Source organism: Bactrocera dorsalis, chromosome 1, assembly GCF_023373825.1.
Source record: "Bactrocera dorsalis isolate Fly_Bdor chromosome 1, ASM2337382v1, whole genome shotgun sequence".
In the NCBI taxonomy this organism is placed as follows: domain Eukaryota; kingdom Metazoa; phylum Arthropoda; class Insecta; order Diptera; family Tephritidae; genus Bactrocera; species Bactrocera dorsalis.
Window position 1 is genome coordinate 7,922,138 of NC_064303.1, and position 25,996 is coordinate 7,948,133.

General features: G+C 36.6%; 1 protein-coding gene across 3 annotated transcripts in view; it reads left to right on the forward strand.

Annotated features, from left to right (window-relative positions):
* LOC105221829 (gamma-aminobutyric acid type B receptor subunit 1) overlaps positions 1-25,996 on the forward strand; it is a 394,872-nt gene that overhangs the window by 87,131 nt on the left and 281,745 nt on the right. For all 3 annotated transcript variants that reach the window (XR_007422804.1, XM_049457025.1, XM_049457029.1), the window contains exon 2: positions 2,637-2,891. Coding sequence is in view for 2 of the 3 variants with exons in the window: in XM_049457025.1 (XP_049312982.1) it covers positions 2,640-2,891 (252 nt within the window). In the remaining variant the exon portion in view is untranslated. The remainder of the gene's footprint in view (positions 1-2,636; positions 2,892-25,996) is intronic.

The window sequence follows — 25,996 nt, forward strand, 5'->3', positions numbered from 1 at the left end:
CCTCACTTTCTTCACCCTCCACAATATTATATTAGCAACAGCACTGAAAACGGTCATATTAAATCTCTAAAATGCTAAATAAGTATACACTATGGATGTCAGTAAATGTTGCTTTAGATATGGTAAGATCTTGACTCTGATACCTGATTGGGGGACCATTTTCAGGCACATATAGTTGCGTAAGATAATGGCAGATAAATAGCGATTTGCATGTGGTTTTCTGATTTCTTTGAAACTCCGAAGAATAACCGTCTGAACCCTAAAAAGCCTTTGAAAAATGTTCACAATGGTGGCCGCTACAGCATGTTGAAAAGTTTTTTCAAAAATGGATGTCTCCGATACTTTCACTGATTTCGATTAGAGCTACAGTTGAAATTGTTATATACATTGTAACAAAAATGTCCCCGGAAATTGTATGTAAAATACAAAATATATAATTATTCATCAATAGTTAATTTGACGCCTTCATAAGCACTTTTTGGGATGACGTTCAGCACCTTCTGATAATTTTGTTTTATCTCCATGATCGACTGAAAACGGAGCACGGAGCTTCAATTTCAGTTTGGGGAACAAGAAAAAATTACACTTAGCCAAAACTGGTGAAGGCGGATTAATGATATTCATTGTGTTTTTGGCTTTAAATTGGGTCAGAATTTAAGAAGATGAAGAGTTCGAAGGTCGTTCAGAACGAGGCATATCTTCAACTATTGACCGTTTTTGAAGGCTCTCCGTATTGTATTTTTGATAAAACTTGATCGTCGTAAGCCTTTTCCAACGAAAGCTACGTAAAAAGATAAGTTTACATATTGAAATTATCATATAAATATTTTAAGCGCACATGAAGACGGTGGTGAAAGATAGGATCACCCTTATGTAAACTCAAAACTTCCAGCTTCTAGGGTAATATTATTTACGATTGTAGCATTTTTATCTAGGTAACTGTGTGAGACTAAAAAAATCTTAAATAAGAAATTTTACGGACCACCCTAGTATACGTACTTGTAACAATGTGGCGAAACATTTAATTATTATGAAATCAGCGTAATTTAAGCAGCTTCCCGCTATGTAACAAAAATGCGAAAACAACAAAATGTACAACAACAACAACTACAAAGTATAACTACAACAGAAACAATATAATTAAAAGCACGTGGTTGCATGCTGCCAGTGCTGTTCGCACTTTTTGCGTCAAGCAGTGTGTGAGGGGTGTGGTAAATCAATCAGGCGCGCAAATCGGTGGCATGTGGCAAGCTGCACAAGCACAGGTATTGTTTGCAGGCAATGCTTTTGTTTGGCAACTATAATGAAATGTCAATATTTATGTATATTATATAGTAATTTCTTACGCTATAAATTACTAATAAATTAGCTGAGGGAGAATATTTTTTTAAAATAACGCATACTTTTGGAATAATTATTTTTTTTTTCGGCTTCATATTATTATTATTATTATTTTTTAATATTACTATTATTTTTATACTCTGTAGAGAAAATATTATGTATGTCGCGAGATTTAAATAACATAGAAGTAAACATTGGATATTATTGGATACTCTTTAATGTATATATAAATCATTAGCGTGATTTTGAAATAGTTGAGTCGATTTATCCATGTCCTGTAAGTGCCATACTATATACGCGTACAAGTCGCTTGGTTTTTGAGATATCGATTTGAACTTTTGCTGACGTAATTTCCTACTCAAGTAGTTTGTTATTTGTCCGAATTGCCAATATCAGACCACTATAGCGTATAGCTGTCATACAAACTGAACGTTTGGAATCATGTGCTTGTATGGCAAACTTTTGCATTTGAATAGATATCTTACAGAAATTTGGCACTGATGATTCGCTAAAGTAACTGTGTAATCTCCAAAAAAATTGTTTAGATCGGATCACTATATCATATAGCTGCCATACAAACTTAACGTTTAAAATGAAGTTCTTGTATGGAAACCTTTTTTATTTCACAAGATAACTTCTCTAAATTCAACATAGACTACTATCCAAAGTAACGGTAAAATCTTCAAAAAATTTTTTCAGATCAGATCACTATATCATATAGCTGCCATAAAAAATCAGCGGCAAAAGCCTTTCCAAACTTTTTATATATTTTTTTGCTTTGAAAACTGCAACAATGAAGGCTGTTATAGCTTCGGTGCCGCAGAAGTTAACAGTTTTACTTATTTTATAATTTTTTATTTTTTTTAATATTATTCTTCTCTTTTAATATTTTTATTGCAATATTTTTCATATGAAACAACAGCAGCTTGTATAAACAACGCCAACAATACGTGCGCTGTTTCAATGCACACATTGAAAAACATTGACATTATAACGGTAATGTGTGACGTAATTTGCACTTAATTTTTTTAAGCGTTTGCGCATTTTTATTGTGTAAAATAAAATAATTTACACAGCACTAAGGTGTTTAAAATGTGTTAAATGCAAATTAATTAATTTATGCACACACACAAATGCACATAGCGTTGCATATACATATGTGTGAGTGTGTGTGCTCAGATGCGCATTGTTCATTCGCAATTAACTTTTTGTAGTTTTTGCTTGTTAACCTTTTTCAGCCTTTTTCACCGTTATATTTAACCGAATTTGTTTGTGTGTTTGCTTTGCTTTCGCAGGATATGACATGTGATGGTGTTGTAACATTTTGGATATTTTTACTGCTTTCATTAATTTTACACAACGCCGATTTAACGAACGGCGGCCGACCCGATGAACTGCATATAGGCGGTATATTTCCGATTGCCGGCACCGGAGGATGGCAGGGCGGACAGGCGTGCATGCCAGCTGCAAGACTGGCATTGGATGATGTCAATAAGGAGCCGAATTTGTTGCCCGGCTTCAAGCTCATACTGCACAGCAATGATAGTGAGGTGAGTGCGAAGAAATTTTATTTTTAATAAAAGTTTGGAATAAAATTTTGTATGGAATATTTATTAAAGTTTCATTAAAACGTAAAAATCTGCAATAATTTTTGTTTGGGCAAAAGTATTTTTCAAATTAAATTATCATTATTCGCTTCCATTTTGAGGACAGGCCAAAGGCACTCCAGCTTTCACACTTCTCGGCGACGGTTCGATCTGACCAAATTCCAACAATGGTCGCACATAGAGCATAGATTATATACTGCATATTCAACCAAGTAGACACTAGACTCCTTCTCGAACTGTAAGTGAACAGTGGCGGACGTCCTCTTTCCACCACTTTTGCAACAAGGTATGCAAAATATCTTACCACATCGTTTTGGGCTGATGAGGGATAGCCTTGTAATAGTGTGTATCGCAGAACTGTGTATAATAGCGAAGGTAATCTTCATTCCCAAGGTATTAAGGTAGGAGGTCTTGCTGGCCAAAAGATTATAGATAACTACATGAGGTCGAAAGCGCTGAAAATCGAACCTCTAAACGCCAGTTAGCAGGCGTACAGGGAAGTCAGATCCACTAACACTGCTCTTTACCAACTCACGGCTGAACTCTAGAATCCTCTGAATAATAGCGAAGTTGCGATATGTGCGTTTCTTGATGTTGCAGGTGCTTTTGATAATACGTCGCACGCAAGCGTCATTAAGGCATTGGAGAAAAGCAATGTGGTGGCTCCAACATGCAGATGGATAGCGGCTGGACTGTGTACTAGGATAGCTGAAACCACTGTGGGGGAGAGTAAGATTTGTTTTGGTACTAACTAAGTGTGCAGCCCTCAGGGTTAAGTACTATGATTCTTACTACAGAGCCTAGTAGTATATGTGCTCTTTGAGTTGCTGACAAACAATGGGATTCGATGTCAGATGTATGCCGATGACATCGTCATAATAGCACTGCGAGGTTACAACCTTGCAAGATTTAGAGATATTATCAACTTTCGCCGAGACAAATTACGTCTCCTTGTCGTGCTCTATATAGGGAACTGCAGGCTCAGGAAGCACTTGTCCAACATAGGCATATTCTAAAAGGATTAACTTCATGAAGAAATTGAAAGTTACCCTTGGCGGCAAGACTGAAGAATGAGCTACTGCTTAAGGAAAGTACGACCAAGTGTCGAATCGAAAAAGTTGTAGGGAAGCAGTGCAGGGGTCCCAGGACCACGCACCAAACTCTGCATACATATGGGAAGATTTCCGAGAATTTTTCAAGTAGAAGTCTAATTGAGATAAGTCATAGAGATAAACCTCCACGGCAACTATCGCAATAAACGTAGCTGAACATAACCGTGTACACCTCATCTATTGCCAGTATCGAACTGGCTGATGGGCTCGCCGGCTCCGCAACATCCACTAACATGGTAGGACCTTAACTCTTCACTGGTGTCGGTCCCCATAAAATAAAGAGGTTGCTTCGCAAGGAAGGAGAAGTAAGCAGGGAGAGGCATTGGCAAGAACTATATGGCATGCGGCATGCCTAGTTGCTAATGGGGGTTACAGTCTCAGCAGGTTTAAAATAAACCTGACAAACCAAAAACCTGCTAACTGACTGCAGTTTGCAGACGCAGGTTTAAGGTCCTTCGATCCATGTTTCCCAATAGATATCACATCGTTTTGCTATCACCCAGCAGAAATTTGGAATTTATGAACATGCTGAGGCTAGCTAGCTGAATAGGGCGCTAAAGACCTAAATCAAGATTAATGAAGAAAATCAAGTTCCGATGGAACAAGCTACGTGGGTGCAGACCTGCAAAAGTCATGTACAAAACGGTATATCGGAGGTACATAAAACTCCTATTGGTATTCAATAGAAAAGACTGTGGGAACATGATGGGAATACTAACTGGTCACTATCTGGTGGCGACTCACGGCCACAGGATGGGGCTGACAGATCGAAAAGACTGCAGGACTGCACCAGGGAAACAATGGAAATAAGCATCTGGGGTCCCATGGTATGGTACACTGGTGGAGATATCGATAGTGAAACCGCAGAGTCTATTAAAATTCGCGACAAGCGCAGGTATCTTCTTCTCTTAGACACTGAACTCCAAAATTGATCTACGCGTGGCTTACTGGCCTACCAGATTAATCTAACCTAACCTAAGGAGTCGTTTTTCTAAGAAAATTAAGCTAATTGACTAAATTAAGAAGTTGTTTAAAATGCTTTCAAGCCAATATAGGATTGCTTTTAGTAAATTAGCATCGAAACTGTGGATAAAGGAATCGAAAAATGGTCCAACTTTTAATAAATTAAGTTCTCATGAGAGTTTTTTCTTTTATTATGATAGCTATAATAATACTAATTGAGTCCAGTAATAATGTAGTAAATTTGCCTAACAGTATTTTCTAAGAAAATAAAGCTAATTGACTTAATTCCGGACTTTTTGAATTGCCAACAAACCGGTTGAGAATTGACTTTAGTAAATAAGTAGGAAGAAAATATGAAATATTGCTCCTGTAATGAATATCGTTAAACAAAAAATAATAGACAACAAACAACACTTAATTTGATGGCAATTAGTAAACTCATTTGCATTTATATGCCATATAAATATGTATATAGTTCTATATACATAGATGTAAGTAGTCACTTGTGTGTGCTTAAGCAATTTAAAATGCGTTTGTGTCACAATAAAGAATTAATTTACTCGATTGCAACGAACGTGTTGAAATGCCTGCCCCAAAATGAAATTTACCAACACACAACAGTTGATATTTATGGACCTTTTAGGCTTAATTGCATTTTAATTGGGTTTTAAGCAGACAACAAATGTGCAAAATATAATTCGATTGCAATTTAACTGGCCGAATGGCCGAAAGCGTGAAAGGCTGTGTGTAAATATTTTGCAGTGGCCATAAAGAGGTTTTTAGGTCAAACTGTGAGCAAGAGATTGCACTTATGCAAACACATAGGGCAAAGGTCGGCTTATTGACGTTATAAGTAAGTGGCGGAAAGTCGAAAGTTTAAATTCAGTTCAAGGAAGGATAGTGATTAAAGTCGATTTGGTGAAGGAAGTTAATAAAAACTGTATTTCATTAGAAACTGATTGGTTTTTAACTACTTAAATTGTTTGATTGTTTCCGAAAGAATTTTTGGGTATTAAGCTGCCTTCTTAGTAGTTCATGAAGAAGCCGGAGTTTTTCTCAAAATATCCCTGCATCTCCTCTATATTCTCAAATCGTGCAAAGAAGTGTCTTAAATTCATGGAAATAATTGAATTAAGTTACTCTTATACTTTCCGCAGTTGAGGGAGAATTCATATGCCTTGCTCTCTTGCCATAGCTTACCGACTCAGCTCGGCAATCCATCCGCTCCTGCCACTTTGTTGTTCTTCAGATAGGTAATTACTATTTCAATTTCTTCATGGTTGGCCAATGGAACGTCTGTTCCATCGTCATCGATTGGGAAATTGGGGTCGCCATCTCCTGATGTTATGCCTTCACTGCCATTAAGTAGGCTGGAGAAGAGTTCCTTGTATAAGTTCAGTATGTTTTGGGCTTCAGTCATTACATCACCTCTGCGAACTCTACAAGAGTATGAACCGCTCTTGAAACTTTCAGTTGTCGCAACTTTTCGTAGAATTTGCGAGCTTTTTTCATGTCGGCCAACTTGTCAAGCTCTTCATACTCACGAATTTCGGCCTCTCTCTCTTTTGTCTATAATTGCGTCTCGTATCCCTCTTTAATTCTCGATATTTATCTCATCCCGCTCGGGTTGTGGTCGATTGGAACGTTGTGAGATAGATAGTCTTCCCACTGCGACACGGTTTTCCTCATCGTATTAGCTGTTCTCTTGCCTTTTCCGAAAGACAATGGTTTCGTTTGCAGAAGCTTGAAATTCCGTCCCACAGTTCCCTTATACCGCGTTGTTGGCGAGCGCTCTCAGAGAGCAGGAGTTCACGTCGTGTAGAAAATAGTTCAACTATCTGTTGTGATTACAGCTTCTGGAAACCGAACCTTCCTTGTGTTTGTTGACGTGGATTTTTGCTGCACAAAGGCGGGTGCGAATCTTGGCTGCAACAAGATAGTGGTCCGAGTCTATGTTAGGACCTCAGATCATACACACGTCTAAAAAACTGGAGATGTGTCTTCCGTCTATTACGACATGATCGAACAGATTGATGGCTTTTCGATCCGGAGACAGCCAAGTAACTTGATGAATTTTTCTGTGCTGAAATCTAATATTAGACATAACCATAGTTCGGGCCCCGGCGCAGTCGATTAGTCTTAACTCATTTGGAGATGTTTCAACGTGGAGGCTGAATTTACCGACTGTTGTGCCAAAGATACTTCTTTGCCCACCTTGGCATTAAAGTCACCAAGCACGATTTTGACATCATGGCGGGAGCAGCTCTCATACGTGCCCTGTAAGCGCCCATAGAAGACATCTTTGATCACATCGTCCTTCTCTTCCATCGGGACGTGAGCGCAAGGAAGCGATATGTTGAAGAACTTCGCTTTGATCGTGGCTACATGTTCATCCATCGGGATGACCCGGCGACGGAATCTCTCTCCTACCACGAGTCCCACACCGAATTTGCCCTCCTTTACATAGCCACTGCAGTAAATGTCACAAGGACCCTATGGTTCGTCTTCTTACCTTAGCTCGCCTTCAAATGGATGTCTTTTGGCTACCCAGAGCATACTTAGTCTAAGACTGGATGTGGTGAGCTGCTTCAGCTATACGTATCGTTTCTGGCCACTCACAAATGAATAGCACTCAGAGAACTTTCCTCTTTTGCATGAACTTCTACACATGGTCACACATGGTCCATCTTCCAAGGACTAGTTGGCTTATATATTGAAAGATAGATGGAAAGATCGTCATATCAACTGAGCACGTCACGCTGATCATTTATATATACACTTTATACGATTTCCAACGTTTCCTTCCGGATATTACAAACTTCGTAGCAAATTTAATGTACCCTTTTTAGGGTATGAAAATGGAGAAAAAGTTGAAGTCGAGTTATCACCAGAAACACTGTGCCAATGAAGTAACTGCGAAAAACTCCAGCACAAGTTTTTTGTGGTTTTCTTGCGCCCAGCGAGTCAAACGTTTGGCAAAGTAGCTGATAAAGTGCCAAGTGGGGGCAGTTAGCGGCACCGAATGACCAGCAGGCAGACAACCAGAGAGACAAGGCGCACGAAAGGCTGCTTCCGAAGTGCCAAACAATAGACTCAAGCCAGATATAGTGGCAAGCACAAAATGCATAGTGTATTTGTATAGAGTGTCTCTGTGGTCGCACGCTGTTTTGGCGATGAGTCAACACGCTGTCAAATAACTTTCATCGAATGCACTAGTTTTTATAGATGTGTGTGCGTATAGTTGTACATATGTATATGTGTGTGTGTGTCAATGAGCGCGTGTGGCTTTGTCCATGGCTATTCTTTAAAGTCGCCAACTACATTAGATAATTTCCCCAAAGACCCAAACTGGCGACAGCCAACGCCAACGTTGAAGAACAAAAAGTCGAGAAAAATGCCAGTAAAATGGTATAAATGCAAAAATAATGGACAACAATCGTAGCAAATTGTATAGTGCAGCCACTGGCAGCGACACCAAGCTAGTGACAGTGCAATGACAGCACACGCACACCACCAAAGCCCGCTGCATAGACTGAAGTGTAGTCTACTTTACGGCTGAGTGACCACTTATTTATGCGCTTAATGGTCGCTTGTATGCCATATTTAACGCTATTGTAAGCCATTACACTGCATATTGACATAAACACACATACTCAAGCATTTACACACACATACACACGCATATATATGCATTGTAGCGTCAGTGCAATTTTATTTAAATTTATTTAAAATGATTATTAATAGTCTGTTGACGTTGTAATGCGCTTTGCGGCACCGTTGCATGCCCCAAAGTGTCCATCACACACACACAGCCACACAAATAACAAAACAACAACAAACATGTTGCTAAAAAATCGTACTATAAACAGTGGCTTGGCGATAAAAGTAAACAGTATGTCCACGCCAAGCATAAATATGGCTGCCCTGGGAAATTTCTAGTGCACTCTGAGTGTGTGTGAGGTAGTGCAGGGCGTGGCATTGTGTTGCAGCGACAACTTATGGGCGTTCGATTGTGGTGCCGTTAAACAAAGGGGACACGTTGCAGTGCCAAACACAGCAACAAAGGCACAAAGCAACGCAACGCTTGCGCAACTAACAAAACAACGGTTTTTATATACACATGCATGCTTACATACACCGACAAACACACATAAACTTACACACACGCACATATATACACACTTAGTCACCTACAAAGCTTTCGGCGTTGTTTATTTTTCAGCAAACATTTAATTTAAACTTTTAACTCGCCGTTTCTTTCCGCTGGCAGCCGGTAAATGTGTTGGTGCAAGCCCTAATTTAGTTTGTGTATGTGTAAGTGCTTATTCCTATACATACACAAGTGGTCAGCATATGCACACGCAGTTGGTTACAGTGTTTAAAGCCACTTTAGCTGCCAAATATGCGCATTTTGTTGTTAATTAGCCAAATTAAAAGCCAAAAGTGTTTGCTAAAATTTACAGTTTGTTGACTTCATGCATTTTTGATTTTATTGGTGTTTACTGCGCGTGTTTGCTTGGTTGGAAACTTTAATTTAGTTGCTTAATTTTTAGTTGGTTATTGGTTTCTCTGGTTGTTTAACGGTTTCGTGATAAATTTTAAGTTTTATGAAAACAAAAAAATTTAAAATGAAAATTTTGAATTTTTGAAAATTTTCTTTAATAAAATTAATTTTGGAATTTTACTATTCGGAAATTTATTTTGGATTGGTAGCCTTTTTAATTTAAGGACAACCTGGAAATGATTATAGAAAAATTATTTAGATTTTTAATAAAAATTGAAATTTTTTTAAATTTTATTTAATTTTTTGAAAAGTGCTTTTTTTTTAATTATTTTATAATTTTCCTTGAAATTGATTTCGAATGATTGCTTTTTAAATTTTAAAGAAGAAAAGACTTTTTAAAAAATTATTTGAAAAAAAAAATATTTCGATTTTTACCAGAATTGGAATTTTGTATATTTTTTGAATTTAATTTCAACATAATTTATACATTTTTTTTGTTTTTTTTTTTTTTTAATAATTTTTGGAATTTTTCTTTGGAAATTTATTTTTTACCGGTTGCTTTCTAAACTTTGAACAAAAAAGAGTATTTAAAAAAATAATTATATAAAAATAATTTTAAATTTTAATAAATAATTTTTATATAATTTTGAATTTTTCGAAATTATTTTTGGAATTTTCTTTCAATAATTTTAAAAAAAGCGTTTTTAAAAAATAATTTTAATTTTAAAATATTCCAATTTTAAATATTTTTCATATTGAATTTCAAAATTTATAATTGCATTTTGAAAATTGTCTTTAGAAAAATTTAATTTTGATTTATTTTTTTTTGAATAATTTTTTTAATTTAAAAAATTTATAATTTTATTTTAATTTTTTAAAAAAAATATGCTTTTTTGAAAAAAATTTTAGAAAAATATTTTTGTAATTTTTCTTGAAAATTTACTTGCATTTTAACAACCATTTCGATTGCTTTTTTAATTAAAAAAAAGAGTATTATTAAAAGAAATATTTTGAATCTTAATGAAAATGACATTTTGTATAGTTTTTATACACTAACAAGATATACGAGCTATACTCAAAAATTACGGAAATTTTGATTTTTTTGAAAATAGCATTTATTTATACATCTAGCTTCATTCATTATCGTCTTATCCACTCGACTTTTTAGATAGCCATTAGCTATTTTAGCGATGTGCCTTTAACGTCAGCTTTACTCCTAAAACAACGGCTCATTAAGGTTCTCTTATATTATGGAAATACTTAGCAACAAGTCACACAGGGCCATGTCTGGCGAATATGAACATCGTGGCATGTGTTCTGTATTATTTCACTTCACTTTCACTTTTAAAAATCACGAAGCTTATAGAAACACGTCTAATCTTAGTGGCTGCTACAGACAAAGGACATGGACATGTATATATTAAGTTTGCCACGACACACTATAAAATATTTACATGAACGATCAGCATGACGAGTTGAGTTGATATACAAGGTTTGACAATTAAGTAATGAGACTGATTTTATTGCCGCGCTTGTGGTAAACCTGTGACCTTGAAATTCCCTTTTTCTTTTTTCGGCATCCCTCCTCTCTCCATTGATATATGTACCATCGCTCTAGCTTGTTTAGTTCGCCTGCTGCGTCAAGTTGAGTAGACGTGTGTTTGTAGTGCTCGTCACGAAAATGGAAAAACGAAATCAAGAGCAACGCGTCGCGATAAAATTTTGCGACAGATTGGGCGAAACTGCTTCGGAAAAGTACGCTGCTTGATCGAGTGTATGGTGATACTGCTCTTATCGTGCCAAAGCTCACGTCTCCGCCCGCTCCCCACCCGAAAAAAACTCGCATGGGCAAGTCGAAGGTGAAAACGATGATTATTGCCTTTTTTGATAGCCGTAGAATCGTTCACAAAGAATTCGTACCACCGGGAAAAACTGTGAAGCAAGTCTACTATTGACTAGTACTCGAAAGATTGTGAAAACCAGTCAAGAGGGTACGCCTAGACATCGCTGGTAACTGGATCCTTCATCACGACAACGCGCCGTGCCACACCGCCCTCAGCGTGTCCCACTATTTGGCCTCTAAAGGGATCGCCGTGTTGCAACAGCCGCCTTATACGCCCGACATGTCACCCTGTGACTTTCTTTGTTTCCTAAAACAATATCGATGGTCAAAGGAACCCTTTTGAGTCGATTACGGACATCCAGGCGGCCATGACGAGGGTACTCGCGGAGTCGAAGCGTTCCAGAAATGTTACGAAGCATGGAAAACGCGCTGAAATCGCTGTATAGCTGCCCAAGGGGACTACTTTGAAGGGGATGGCAGAGTTGTAGAATAATTTTCAAATATACGGTTTTTATGGAATCAGTCTCATTACTTAATTGCCATACCTCGTATACAGACTTTAATGTAAAGTTAAGTACTATATATGTAACTCAATTAATATTATATGTATTCATAAAAAATGTGTTATAAAATATTCACGGCAAAATTAATAAACATAAATCTTAATACTTAAAAAGCTGCAAAAAGGACCTCAAATAAAATTCAGTGAACAGTAAAAATCCCTCAACAGTAGCTCTTTCAACATTTTTCATAGAAATTTAGTGTTATCCTTCCACATCAGAAATCAAAGCGGACGCAGTAAATGAGTTTTCGAATTGCTCATATGGTTTCTGGCAGCACAGCATTCATAACTAAATAACTCTCAGTCTTTACATTTGCATTTATTTCGCATTTAATATGCTTCAACAAAAGTGAATGGCAGCCTTATGCGTTTGTGTGTTCAACACGCTCCTCATACGCCCATTATAATAGCGCATGTGTGTGGCAACCCCACCGCAGCACCAAAAACCGCACTTTCATGTACTTGCAACAACTGAGTTAAGCCACAAAATTGGTCTGAACTTGTATTATTAATTCGTAGGCGGCGACGTTGCTTAGCAAATTTGAATTAATTAACTCATAGTTTGATGCGTTTTAATTTAACGCATTCTCTGCGCAACCGAACTATTGAGGACCAACTAAATATTTTCGGTTTTGCAACTTAAACTTGAACTGAATTCAACTTAAACTCAACTAAACCACAACTATGAGGGTCCTTTACTATTTGCATAATGACGTTTAGCTAACCAAATGTTATAAGGGTGGGTGATGTTATTTGAAAGTAAAAGAGGGTATATAAAGTTAAAAATTTATGCATGAGTAACCATATTAAGGCGGGGTGAAGTAAAACGTTTGAAAACATTGAGGGATGGAAAAATATTTAAATATTTTACAAACCTTTTGAGTTGTGCGTAAAAGTTGACTTAGCTTAATGAAATTTTAATATAACAAGCGCCTAAATGTATGCTTGGTGTGGTCAAGCAGGTGGTGGAGTCTTTGTGATAAGTGCAAAGCATAAGTTTGTTTACAGAGCACGTTCTTATTAGAATACTCCATGATTTTAAGGAAAGCATTCCATCCTCCTTACTGTCCACACATCGCCATTACAATTGATGCAGCACCTCAGCAATTTCGCTGAAACTTTAGTGTTGCTCTCATTCAAGGTTTCTTAACAAGATGCCCCCTCACAAGAAGGTTAGAACTCTTCCTTGATGCTTGAGATGTTTCCTCATATGACCTCAGTCGCTTTTCTAAAGGTTGGGACTCACGCGTAACCTTTAATTTTCCGTCCCCGCTCATTGTCATTCAAGTGTACTGACATCCTTCTCAGATTCCTGAACAGTCCGCCTGTCATCACAGCTCTTTGCTACTATGTGGCGGTCCGATATCAACTTCCTCGCTTGTTGTTGTCTGTAAAATTTAATATTACCAAAGCCCCCGTGAACCTAGCGGAGGTTCTTCTGCCAGTGAGAGCGATTCCGCCTCTCACCTTATCCGTACATAAATTTCCAGTTAACTGGCTTACCATCTCTTCTTGAGGTTAACCGCACATTCAAGGAATATTTTTTTCTGCCTTGCTTTAAGAACGATTCTTTCATCCAAACCGTTTCTTTAGATTGTTGATTCATGTTTGTTGGGAGCCGATCAGAGCCATCAGCTAACTCCAGGTAGGTAGTCGCCTTTAATGGTCTCTAAGTTATCTGTGTTAAGAGACTAAGACAAGGCTTGACACACACTCATATGAGGAACCCAAAGTCCTAGTCCACGATTCAATCAAATCATGAAGCCACACATCTGAAATCTGATCTGAATCAGAGTTGTCTGAGGAGGTTTAACGGACCGTAAGGCCGTACATAGTTTGCATTACTTATTGGCAACCTACCACTCATCTTAGGTGTAAAGGGTATTTATAGCATAGTTTTCTTCTGTATTGGCGTAGAACTGCTTACGGGGTTATAGCCGAGATTACTACAGCCGTTTCTTCGTTTCGATATTTGGCGTCAAAGTTTACTTATGTCTTTCTGCATAAATTGGCTTTCTGTTGTTCTAAAATGAGAAAAATTTATGTAATTGTTTTAGTTCTTGAGATAACTACGAACGATAGTCTCAACCGCTGGAAACAGTTTCATGCGATGTCTTTTTCAGATTTCCTGCTTCACTGAGATCATGCAAAATGGGGTTAAATGAAGCAAATAATGGTCATAATTGTTACTTGCAGTGTTTTTAGTCAGCTTGTGGTGTCTTTTCGAATTAGAAGGGCGGTTATCTGGACTGGATCTGTAATTATGTATAACTTTAAGTTTTGTCTAAAGGCTGAATATGCTTCACATTGGAGCGTAAGAAGGTTTGTTGGGAAGATAATATACCTTTACTATCACTATAGATACTATATAAAGATTATGCTGACACCAGAAAGTTGACAAGGTCGTCTGCTTTTATGAAGTGGAGGTGGGGACATCAGCATCAAGTTCTTGTAGGGAAAACTTTCTTAATTGAAAAGTTATCTTTATGAAATTTGGTATAGGTTAGTGCCCAAAATAACGGTATTATTTCCCAACATATGGTTTAGATCGGGTTACTTTAGCATATAGCTGCCATACAAACTGAAAAATTAGAAACAAGTTTTTGTATGAAAAACTTTTTTATTTGGAGAGATATCTTCACAAAATTTGGTATGGATCATTTTTTGTCGGATGACTATAGCATAAAGCTGTCATACAAAGTTATCCGTAAAAATAAAGTTTTTATATGGAAAACTTTTTTATTTGAAAAGATTTCTTTACGAAATTTTACACAGATCATTACTCAAGGTAATTGTACAATCTCCAGAGATTTTGTTCAGATCAGTGCACTATAGTATATAGCTGTCATACAAATTGACCGATAAAAATCTAGTGCTTCTATGGAAAACTTTTTTATTTGAAAATATATCTCTACGAAATTTGACACAGATTATTATCTAAGAAAGTGTCATAATCTTCAAAGATTTTGTCCAGATCGGTTATCTATAGCTTATAGCTGTCATACAAACTGGCCGACCAAATTCAAGTTGATGTATAGAAAAATTTTTTATGGGACAAGGAATCTTCACGAAATTTGGCACAGATAATAAGATAAGTCAAAGTCATAATCTCCAAAGATATGGTTAAGATCGGTGTACTATAGCATATAGCCACCATACAAACTGAACAATCGGAATCAAGTTTTTGTATGAAATTTTTTTTTATTTGAAAGGAGATTTTAACGGAAAAAAGCTTATGGAAAAGGAAATATCAAGTCTTTCAGAGCCTCATTTTTTAAGATTTTAGATTCATCCAGCGACATAACCTAACTAGTAACTCAAGCGGACATAAATTTTGTATTAAAAGCTTGAAATTCCCTTTTTCAATTGCTTTCTTTAAATAAATGCGCCGAAATATCTCACTTCCTTCACCTGAATCTACACCACCCTAAACATAACCTACAAATGCTTTCACACAAAGTTATTGCGTCCATAACAAGCGACCGAATTTGTGTAAAGTTTCACCAAAAATAAGTGTGTATATGAAAATTTTGGAAAATTTCGACACAAACTACCACAATTACCTAACCAAAGTTAGTTAACAGTTGTGCGCGCACACCCACACTCACTACGCGCTCAACTCCAAGGCACGCATACCACATCACGGCTGCACTTAAAAGTGCTCGAAAACATTCAAATTCGGCAAACTCACACTCTGTGCTTTTGTACTTATTTAAACTAGCAATTGAAATGGCACGCACACACACCAGCACACGTACACGCATAAAGAAAAGGAATTTATTTATTTTTACGAGCAAATGAAATGAAAATTTTATGCACACTTGTAGGGATGTGTGTGTGCAGCTGTTGCGCGCATAAGCGCTTTGTGCAGCCAGGCGTATACGCAACATTTCGCAATGAAGTTATAACGCGCTGATATACACATACACACACATAAGTATGATTTTGTAAAATGTGTGCGTGTATTTTTGTGTGTTTATGTTGCTCATACATTTCGTTGAAACTACAGTGGCGCATAAAATTCGTTGAAATCTGAAAATTCTTGCATACAAATGAGATCGCTTGCTTTTAGAGTGGGTAAATGAGTAGCGCTCTCCCGCTAGTGTTTGCAGTGTCCATAAATAAAAGTGAGATGACCAATATGCTCTCTATGTGGTTTGTGTTTCTGCTTGGTTGGTCAAGCATTGCTTTAAAGCAAAATTGGTTGGTCTTTTAGCGGTTGAGTGTGTGGCGAGCGAGAACTTACACAGCGACACATACATATATCCCCTGATTCAGCTCACTTATCAGGTGTGCCACGCACGTACAGTTGTGCGCGAACTTTCCACTTTCGTTGGCGTGTTGCTGTGGCTATGACTTGACCAACGCTGATGCTGCAAATTAGTAGCAGATGCTTTGCTGCTTCAATAAAACGCTTTTGCGGATTCCTTTATTTTGAGGAGTAACGTACAAATGAAGAAGGGTCTGCTTTGAATGTGCTTATATTAGTTTTACGATGCAGCGAAATATTTGTGAGGAGTTTAAGAGGAAAAAGTTTACCGTAACTTCTAGGTCATAGTTCATCAACGATAAATGCTCATCCCTTACAAAATTTTTTTTATAAAATTAAAAACTTGAAGATCTTACCACGTTTTAGATATAATAGTTATTCTCGCCTCGAATTCCATAATAAGTTAATCAGCCTTTTTAGCTTTCAATGTTTTATTCAGCAGTGCTGAATTAATAGCTTAACAATTTTTAATTCTCACTTCCAACTTATACTATGTCTGTCGACTTTTTTCAACCATCAATGTTCTATTCAGCTATGCTGAATTGAAGAGCTTACCATATTTTACATACAGTATTCTCGCCTCAAACTCCACACTAAGTCTATCAACCGTGTGTGGCCTTCAACTCTCTATTCAGCTTTGCTGAATTGAAGAGCTTATTATACTTTACATATAATATTCTCGCCTCGAACTTATATTATGTCTACGAATTTCTTTCAACCATCAATGTTCTATTCAGCAATGCTGAATTAATTAGCTTAACAATTTTCAATTCTCACCTCCAACTAATACTATGTCTCCCGACTTTTTTCAACCATAAATGTTCTATTCAGCTTTGCTGAATTGAAGAGCTTACTATGCTTTACATATAGTATTCTCGCCTCGAACTTATACTATATCTACCAACTTTTTTCAACCAACAGTGTTCTATTCAGCTGGGCTGAATTGTAGTATTTTCATATTTTAGATACAGTATTGTCGCTTGAAACTTATAAACTATGTCTATAAAGATTTTTCAACCATAAATGTTCTATTCAGCTAAGCTGAATTGAAGAGCTTACCATATTTTACATATAGTATTATCGCCTCGTAATTATACTGGGTTCATTATCTTTTTTTCAACCATCAGTGTTCTATTCAGCTAAGCTGAATTGACGAGCTTGTCACATTTTACATATACTATACTCACCGCAAACTCTGTACCAGGTTTATCAACGGTTTTGGATTTTAGTACTATATTCCGCTACATATGCTTAAGCTGAATGAACACTGAAGGAAAAAAAATACCGAAAAGACTGCTAAAAAGTGCTTTCATCTTTCTTTTTGAAAGTTTCTATAGCGGAATGTACATTTACCAACTGTTTTGCCTTTGGGGTTTCGACCTGGTCGTACCATATGGAGAGGGATCATCGTCATCGACTGCAATACTAAAGTTAAATGGGGGATAGTGTTAGGCTCCTTGCAGAGAAGAAGCGTGAAAGGTACCTCTCTGACCCTTTACTTTTGAGCAGATGTCATCGATTCTATTGTCCGACCTTATTATCGTGCAATCATCGACGTATGAGGTGATAGAAATTCCCGCTAGAGATGAAAGAAGGTCTTCCGATTTTCCACAAATCAGATATTTGAAGAGTAGCCAGCGACAGGTTGACGATCTTGGTGCGGTAGCCTTGGAGAGTCTTTCTAAGAGGTGTCTACCAACCAACTTTTCAGAGTATGGGAAAAGACAAGTGTTTTTACTCATCCTAATATATATATATATATATTCATATGCATATTCCATATTTATATATATGTATATACTTCTCCAAATTATTCATCAAACACTCCACTTGCCGACCCCTTCATCAACTTTTATTGAACTCTTACTTTTCCCTCATTTTTCTTAATTCTCACGGTAATAGCAAACATAAATTTTCACCAATACATACTTACGTAAATGTATGTTTGCACGTGCACAGGTAAAGCATTCCTGCTACAAATAATCACCAGCATTTGCTGATATTTTCCAAAATTTTGTTTGCGGTCACACGAATCCAAAGCAATTTCCTTCGGTGTAAGCGCAGCTTCCTCTCCACCTGAACTAACGCTAACGAGTTCATTTGGCTAAAATTGTGACCGAAAATATACTTTTTTCACGAAGCATGTTAATAAAATCAGTTTGAAACCACAAATTCACCAATACACACAGTAAAAACACAGCCCCGCCTCTGAGACTAGGTCACCATTACTCCCAACGAGGCTGCGTTGATTGGCGACCTAGCGCGTCAGCTGTTTGTGCACGGCAGTGGTGTACAGGTCATGCTGGTATTTTTGTTGTTGTTGCGGGTGTGGTCACAGCAGTTGCGTCGTGTGTTTTAGCAAATATTCTACAATTGCGTTAGCTGACGTTTTGTCGCCACTGGCGTTGGCAGCCGCGCACCTCGCCCACTCGATAATGTCAAAATGTTAATTTCATTAAAATATTCGCAGAATTTTTATAATTCACACGGGTAAATATGGTTTGTGCCATAAATGAGGTTAGAGGCGATCTGTTGGCGATATATTTGGGGCAAGTTTAATTTGGGTATGTGTCGATGGAGGTTGGTGGAAAAGGTGTACTTTCAAAGGGAAATAGTTCAATATGTTTGAATCAATATTCAATATGGTTTTAGCAATGGTGAAATCTCAGTGAGTCGGATATGATTATGGCTAAAGCTTATGCGGATAATGGTATATAGAAAATCATATGATTGAAGTCATTAAGAATAGTCAGAAGTTGGAGTGTCATGACCTCAATTCTAGTGATCTGTGAAAACGGTTGGTTAGGTGAATTCATGATGAAAACCGAACCGTCTAAGAAAACCGGGAAAATTTTGCATTCCTTGCTTTTTATAGAATGTTTTGTCGATTTTATCTTTCTTTAGCAGAATGGAACGTCATGCTTAATTTGACAACCTTTTTAGGCTCTTCATTTTGTATTCAGCTTTGGTTGCCTGGTAGATATGATATGGAAGTGGAGGCTTTCATTTTTGCTAGAAATATTGTCGACCTTCTCTTTCTATAGCTGCTCTTTCAATAAGCAGTTAAGCTTAAGCTGAATATATGCTTATTTATTTTTGTTCAGCTTGCATAATAATTTCGTATTCAGCTGTTCAGCTAAAAGACGAAGGTCTAGGTTCATCCTTGTACTAGGTTTGTTAAGGCAAAAGAAGCGCTGAATGACAAAATTATCTAAAAAATTGAGAGGGCAATGCAGTCCTTCATCTTTCTTAAAGGTTTTGTCGAATTCCTCTTTCTATAGCTGAAATTCCATATATTTAAACAATTTGGTATTCAGCGCTATATTCAGCTGTTCATATTAAGCTAAATATAGGCTTATTTATTTTTATTCAGCTTTACTTGCCTAATAATTACGTATTCAGCGCTATATTCAGCTGTTCAGCTTAAGCTGAATGTATGCCTTAAGAGACGACTAACAAGATTATTAGAGTCTTGCTGTACTCGTATTTCCTTTGGAGGTTTTTTCTGTACTCTCCATCTATAGCAGAATGATACTCATGCCGGAGTTAACCGTATACCAAATTTGGTTCTCAGGTATGTTTGTTAGGGCAAAATAAACTCTGAAAACCAAGAATCCAAAAGATTGTTAAGGAAATGTAGTCCTTCGTTATTCCTAAAGGTTTTGTCAACCTTCTCTTTCTATAGCAAAAATTCCATATAGAGAAACAAATTACTAAGCAATATCCTATTCAGCACTTTATTCAGCTATTAATTTGTTAAGCTCAATGTGTGTAGAAAGACGAAATTACTGAGAGGATCTGTATAGACTTGCTCTATTCCTTTTTCATTAGAAGTTTCGTCGATATTAACAAGCACTCTCTTATTCAGCGCTTTACTCAACTGGTATTGTATGAGAACTTCGATTTCCTTTATTTTTGCACTCAATATGTTTCATAAGATTTTGTTAAGATATCACATCAACAATTTGACTCTGCACGTACTTACGATATGAAGAGATTGGTATTACTGATGGACCTAATCGGACAATGTCACACCCACAAAATGCCATTCAGGGAAAGTTTATAAAATCAAAAATGCATAGAGTCGGGTCAATACTAACGCATACACCATTATAAGATTTTCAAACTTCCGGTTAGTTTTATACGGTAAGCACCGGTTAGCATATACCGTATGTACTGGTTAGCTTATACTGTATATACTGGTTAATTTTATTCCGTATTTACCGGTTAGTTAGTACCATATGTGCCGGTTAGCTTATACCGTAAGTCCCGGATAATATGTAAGATATCATAACAAAATTAAGTGAAATTAGGTGAATGTATTATTTTGGTTGTACTTTAGTTCAAAGCTGAAAATGAGTGAACTCGATCTTCGAATTACCCCAACTGCTATACACTATATGGTATATATAATGACTTTCCTAGTTCCAGCAAACCTTATGCCGAATATGTTGGTCAGTGTGTGAGTTAAACGTACAAGTATTTTCATAAATTTTATGGGTCCCATTCCGTCAATTATATTTCAGACATTCTTCAAAGCCCAAAGTTGACACAAACAGCCTAAACCTTCTCCAAGACGCTATATGCCCGATATAGTGTATTTGTGCTTTTCAACTAGCGTTTAACCGTTGGTCGAAATGTAGACTATTTCCTTCAAAAATATTTAATGCGGATAAGTTCAACCCTAAAGTATTGCCCTGACATTGAAACATGCACTTTGGAGCGCATAAAATGTTCGATTAAAGCAGAATTTAGCCCTTTTTAACATCTTTAAAAATTATCCCTGTCAATAACTTTTCTAAAGAATTTTTCTTCCGCTTCAAAAATATTTTAATTTTATTTCAATAATTTTCACTTTTACCTGCAGCAGAGTCACTTTCATTACCAAAATGCTCATTGTAACGAAATCCACTGAAAGATCCCGCTGGGCTCCACTAATTGGAAAAAAGCTTTGCAAACAGGCGAAAATTTAAACTAATGAAATGTCACCTAGTTTCGTTGCTCCCGTTATGCCATGAGTGCGCAAAACAAACTATGCGAAGAGTGAAAAACCACAAAATTAATGAAAGTCGTGCGAAAACAACTCGAGCAAAAAGGTTGTTTGTGTTTGTTGGTGCTGTTTTTGCTGCAAGGCAAAGGTTAAATTGATTCAATTAGTGTAGGAAATTGCTAAAATTGATAGTGTGAACGCGGGAAAAAATTGAAAAATAAGTGAAAAATTAAAAAAAGTATTGAAAAATTGCGCAGGAATACATTTTTTATTGCGCACCAAAATTGCATGGAATATTTTTTTTATTGTGTAACTGAAATATATATATTTTTTGTTTATTGTGTTGAGAATTCAATTAGATGGTGGGCTTTGTTTGAAATATGTTTTCATTAAGGGGTTGTATCCAATTGTGAAAAAATATTTAAAATCTTTGTTGAAATGCCGTATTTAGATACATTGTGACAAAAAAATTGGAAATTAAACGTAAAATATTTAATTATTCATGGATACATATTTTGTTGATTTGAGTAAGGTAGGAATAAAGAAGGCATTCCACGCTTCATCACCTGTCATGGACGTGTTTCAAAGTTCTGCTACAATATTCTTTTAACATGACCGAGCACGAGACTTTTTTGAGCGACCGACCATATTTTTATAAAATCAAATGTAATGCAATATTGAATGTATGATGGTCCCACTAATGTCTATAGTTGTTTCAATCTCACTATCTCTGAACTATCTTGCATACAGCATCAATAGTTGGCAGAACAAATTTGGTTTTTGGACGGTCTTCGTGAAATCGTTCTGGGAGAGATCTACAATCTCGATTGAATTCACCACACCAACGCTAAAAACTGGTCTTTGATGAAGCTTTAAATCAAAAATTTTATAAAATTTAGTAATGCACTGTTGTTGAGTTAATCAGCGGCGAAAAGTGTTAAAAGTAGTCGCTCGACAATGTTAGCGTTTTAATTTCATTTTTTGGCCGAGATGAACATTTTAAGTTACTGTAGACCACACAAATAGCTCTCGTATGTCAGAATACGCTGAGTATGAATAATACAAAGAATGTCAAACTTTACAATTAAGTTGGGAGTTGCCAAACTCTAGACATAGGTTTGCCAAATCCTTGGGAAGATTTGAATATTGGGAAAAGCTTACTGTGCCTCAGTTTTGAAATAAGGATAGAAAGCATTCAAAGACGGTTGAGAAATCGTTAAAGACATGCCTCGTTCTGGAAGACTTTCGAACTTTCAACTGATGAAAACATTAAAAAAAGTGAAGGATATGGGACTTGGAAATCGTCAAGCAAGTGTAAGAGAGATAGGAAGAGAGCTCGATATCTATCGCTTTGGTGCATCATGAGTTTGTTCCAGGAGGACAGACGGTCAAAAAGAAGTTTTATTAGGCCGTATTGAGGCGTTTGCGTGAGAACATTCGTCAGAAATGGTCGGAATTGTGAAAGAATAATTCATGGATTTTACGCGATGATAATGCACCAGATTTGGCTCCATGTGATTTTTTCTTATTCCCCAAGCCGAAATTACCGCTCTGAAGAACCCGTGTTCAGCCGATCACAGAAACAAAACAAAATTTGCTGAAGCTCATCCCAAAAAGTGCTTATGAAAAGTGTTTTGAGTACTGGAAAATCTTTGGCATAAATGTATCACAACTGATAGGGATCATTTTGAAGGCGACAAAATAAATATTCTTGAATAATTAAATATTTAAAGTTTCATTAACAATTTTGAAACTCTGTTTTCAGAGTCGATGAAAAAAAATGCCTAGAAGTGGTTCGTGAAAGTTTTCACAGAATGTTCTTAAATACATATATTCGTCAGTTAAAGACTGAAGCTAAAAAATTTTCGATAAAAATCTTGTCTTTACATCACGACAAAATAAGCGATTTTCTTTGGAAGCCGCCATTTTGTCGTTAATCAAACTTTTGACTAGTCTTTCCATCACCATCACCAGTTTTATAATTCGCAATAATATTTTTCCTCTTGGATTTGTGGTAACTTAAATCAGAAAAATCTTCCCGACCGTCTGACACATTCTTCGGAAGATCATTTTGGTCTTTGGTTGCTCAAGTATTATTCAAAAACAATTGCTTCTTACTAAAGTGAATTGATCTTTATAAATGCATATTATATCAATTTTTTTTTAAATAAAATACATTTTAAAAAAATTCTCAAAAAAAAATAACGTTTATCCTCACTTTTCTCTTCTTATGAATATGCGAAGTTAGTGGCAAAACTTGACTTTTATATACAGTTGTAGATTTATTTATATATATATGCCTAACGATATTCCATTTTTATCCTTAAAATAATTTAAAAAATATATTTTACTAAAAAAATATTTGAATTGAGCGGTCGTCCGCAGCAATCGCTAAGCAAATTAACACGCCGAAACTTTTAAGCCCCAAATTTAATTACATAAACACATACACATGTACACATGTATGATTTCCTGCAGGAATTTAGAGCAATTTATTTGGTTAATCCAGTGTTCTATGTGATTTGGCGCCTGAATGTATGCTTTATTTTTGTTTTTCTGCGAGTTTTGCTCGAACGCTGCAAAGCAATTTCAGGCGCGGATGTTTGAATATATGTGCGTAGGTGTACATATAAATGAGTATGTTTGTATTATGTATGTATATAAATGTGTTTGCGTATGTATGCGTTCGGCAAGTTGCAACTGAACGCTTAGTGCCCAAAACGCCCGTTAAACGGCCCAAAGTGTCGAACACATATTTGAGAGTCCAACGGTTTGATTCGCCAATAAATGAACACACACACGAATACACACACAAAAGCATAACAAACTGCTCGTTGCGCTCTAAAATGTCAAAAAAAAGAAAAAAAATATTTTGTGGCATTTGGAGTGTTTGTTTGTGCCTGTAATTGCTGGGGGGAGGGATGGAAGCTGTGTTTGGCAGTTCAATGCTGATTGTTGTTGTTGTTCTTGTTTGCCGCGCTTCACGAGGTTAGACAAACATTTGAATGGATCTTAATTTGACAGCTTACATGCAAGCGAGCAGAAAGCGATTGACGCACACACACACACACGCACACAATTCACAGAAACCAACAATTAACGCGCAGCAACATTGTTGTTGGTTGTTTGTGTACAACAAATAGCAAACGTAGTAATGCAATTGCGCAAAGCCAGCAACTACAACAACACACCAATGAGTACCGCGGCACTTACTAGTTGGTATGCTTTGAAGTGGTTGCTGTTTGCATGTATGTGTGCGTGTGTATGTGATGGCTGCGGCAGCAACTGTACAAGCAGAGCTAAATGCCTTAAAACAATTCAACTCAATAAATTTTGCGGCAAATGCGCACACAGTGCAAGGCAACACGCGCACACTCGCCAGCTAAGCTTTGCCATGCGTTGCCACACACACACACACACACGAAGGCAAGTGAAATATTTGCCTGGCAACACACACGCATGAATGGACACAATCGCCGCGCGGCTTTGGTGGTGCTGAGTGGACTGGTGATTGGGGGAGGTGGTGGTTCTAGTTTTACTGTTGTTGTTGTAAATTTTGTGTTGTTGTTGTTACTATATTTTGTTGTTGTTTCTTTGTGGTTGTTGCTGTTTTTTGCATACATCGTTGTTGTTGTTGTTGTTACGTTAGTTATATATAGGCTTGTTGTTGTTGGTCTTAATTTTGCACTTATTCCATTTTAGTTGTTGTTGTTACTTTAGCATTGTTTTTGTATCTAAACTTTTGTTGTTGTTGTTTTCTTTTTTCACATATTCGACTTTAGTTGTTGCAACTTAGATGTTGTTACTTTGGTTGTTGTTGTTGTACCAAAACTTATGTTGTTGTTGCTGTTTTCCTTTTTCACATATTCGATTTTTGGTGTTGTTATTTGGTTGTTGTTGTCATTTTAGTATTGTTGTTGTACCAATACTTTTTTTGTTGTTGTTGTTTTCCTTTGTTCTTGTTTTCTTTTATTCTACTTTTATTATTGTTGTTGTAACTCAAAACTTATTGCTGTAACTTCATTGTTTTTGTTGTTGTTGCATGCCCAGTTTTGTTGTTGTTTCTCTACGCAGTTTACTATTTTACTTTACAGTTGTTGTTGGTATACGGTTATTTCATTGTTATATGTAGTTGTTACTCCACTTCTGTTGTTATTGTTGTTGTTTCTGGTGTCACTTTACATTTGGTGTTTTTGCTGTTTAACTTGTGTTGTTGTTGTTTTACCACAAACTTTGTTATTGTAACTTCACATTTGTTGTTATGGCAATACATTTGTTGTTGTAACTTCACATTTGTGGTAGTAACTCCAAATTTGTTGTTGTAACTCCCCAAATGTTGCGCTGGAGTCTCTGCGCTCAAAGCTGACTTCAGCCATATGTCCGGGATTAGTTGCGACAACGTTACTTTTAGCATGCACCGTTAGGCCTACAAATACTCAACTGTGTGTGTATGTAAGCTTGAGAGTTTTTAGCCTGTGCTTTGCTAATGTATTACAGCGAAGCGTGTCTGTCTCGTCGCACTTGTAAATCAAATACGCCTCAGTTGTTCGTAAGCTTTGTGACAGGACAACGATTTGTGAGTGGATGGAAGGGGAGAGGAGCGGGCGCTATGTTTTCGTAGCACATAACTAAAGTGGAAGTTGACAGTAAATTGTCGAGTCCCGTTAATTTTCTGTTTTCGTTTTGTCTTCAAAAATATCTGTTAGTATACCATAAGTAAAGTTATAGGCACGAAAAAATGTCACATTTGGCTTATAATAATGTTAACCTTAGAAAGCCTCGAACTCGAACGAAATTACATTAT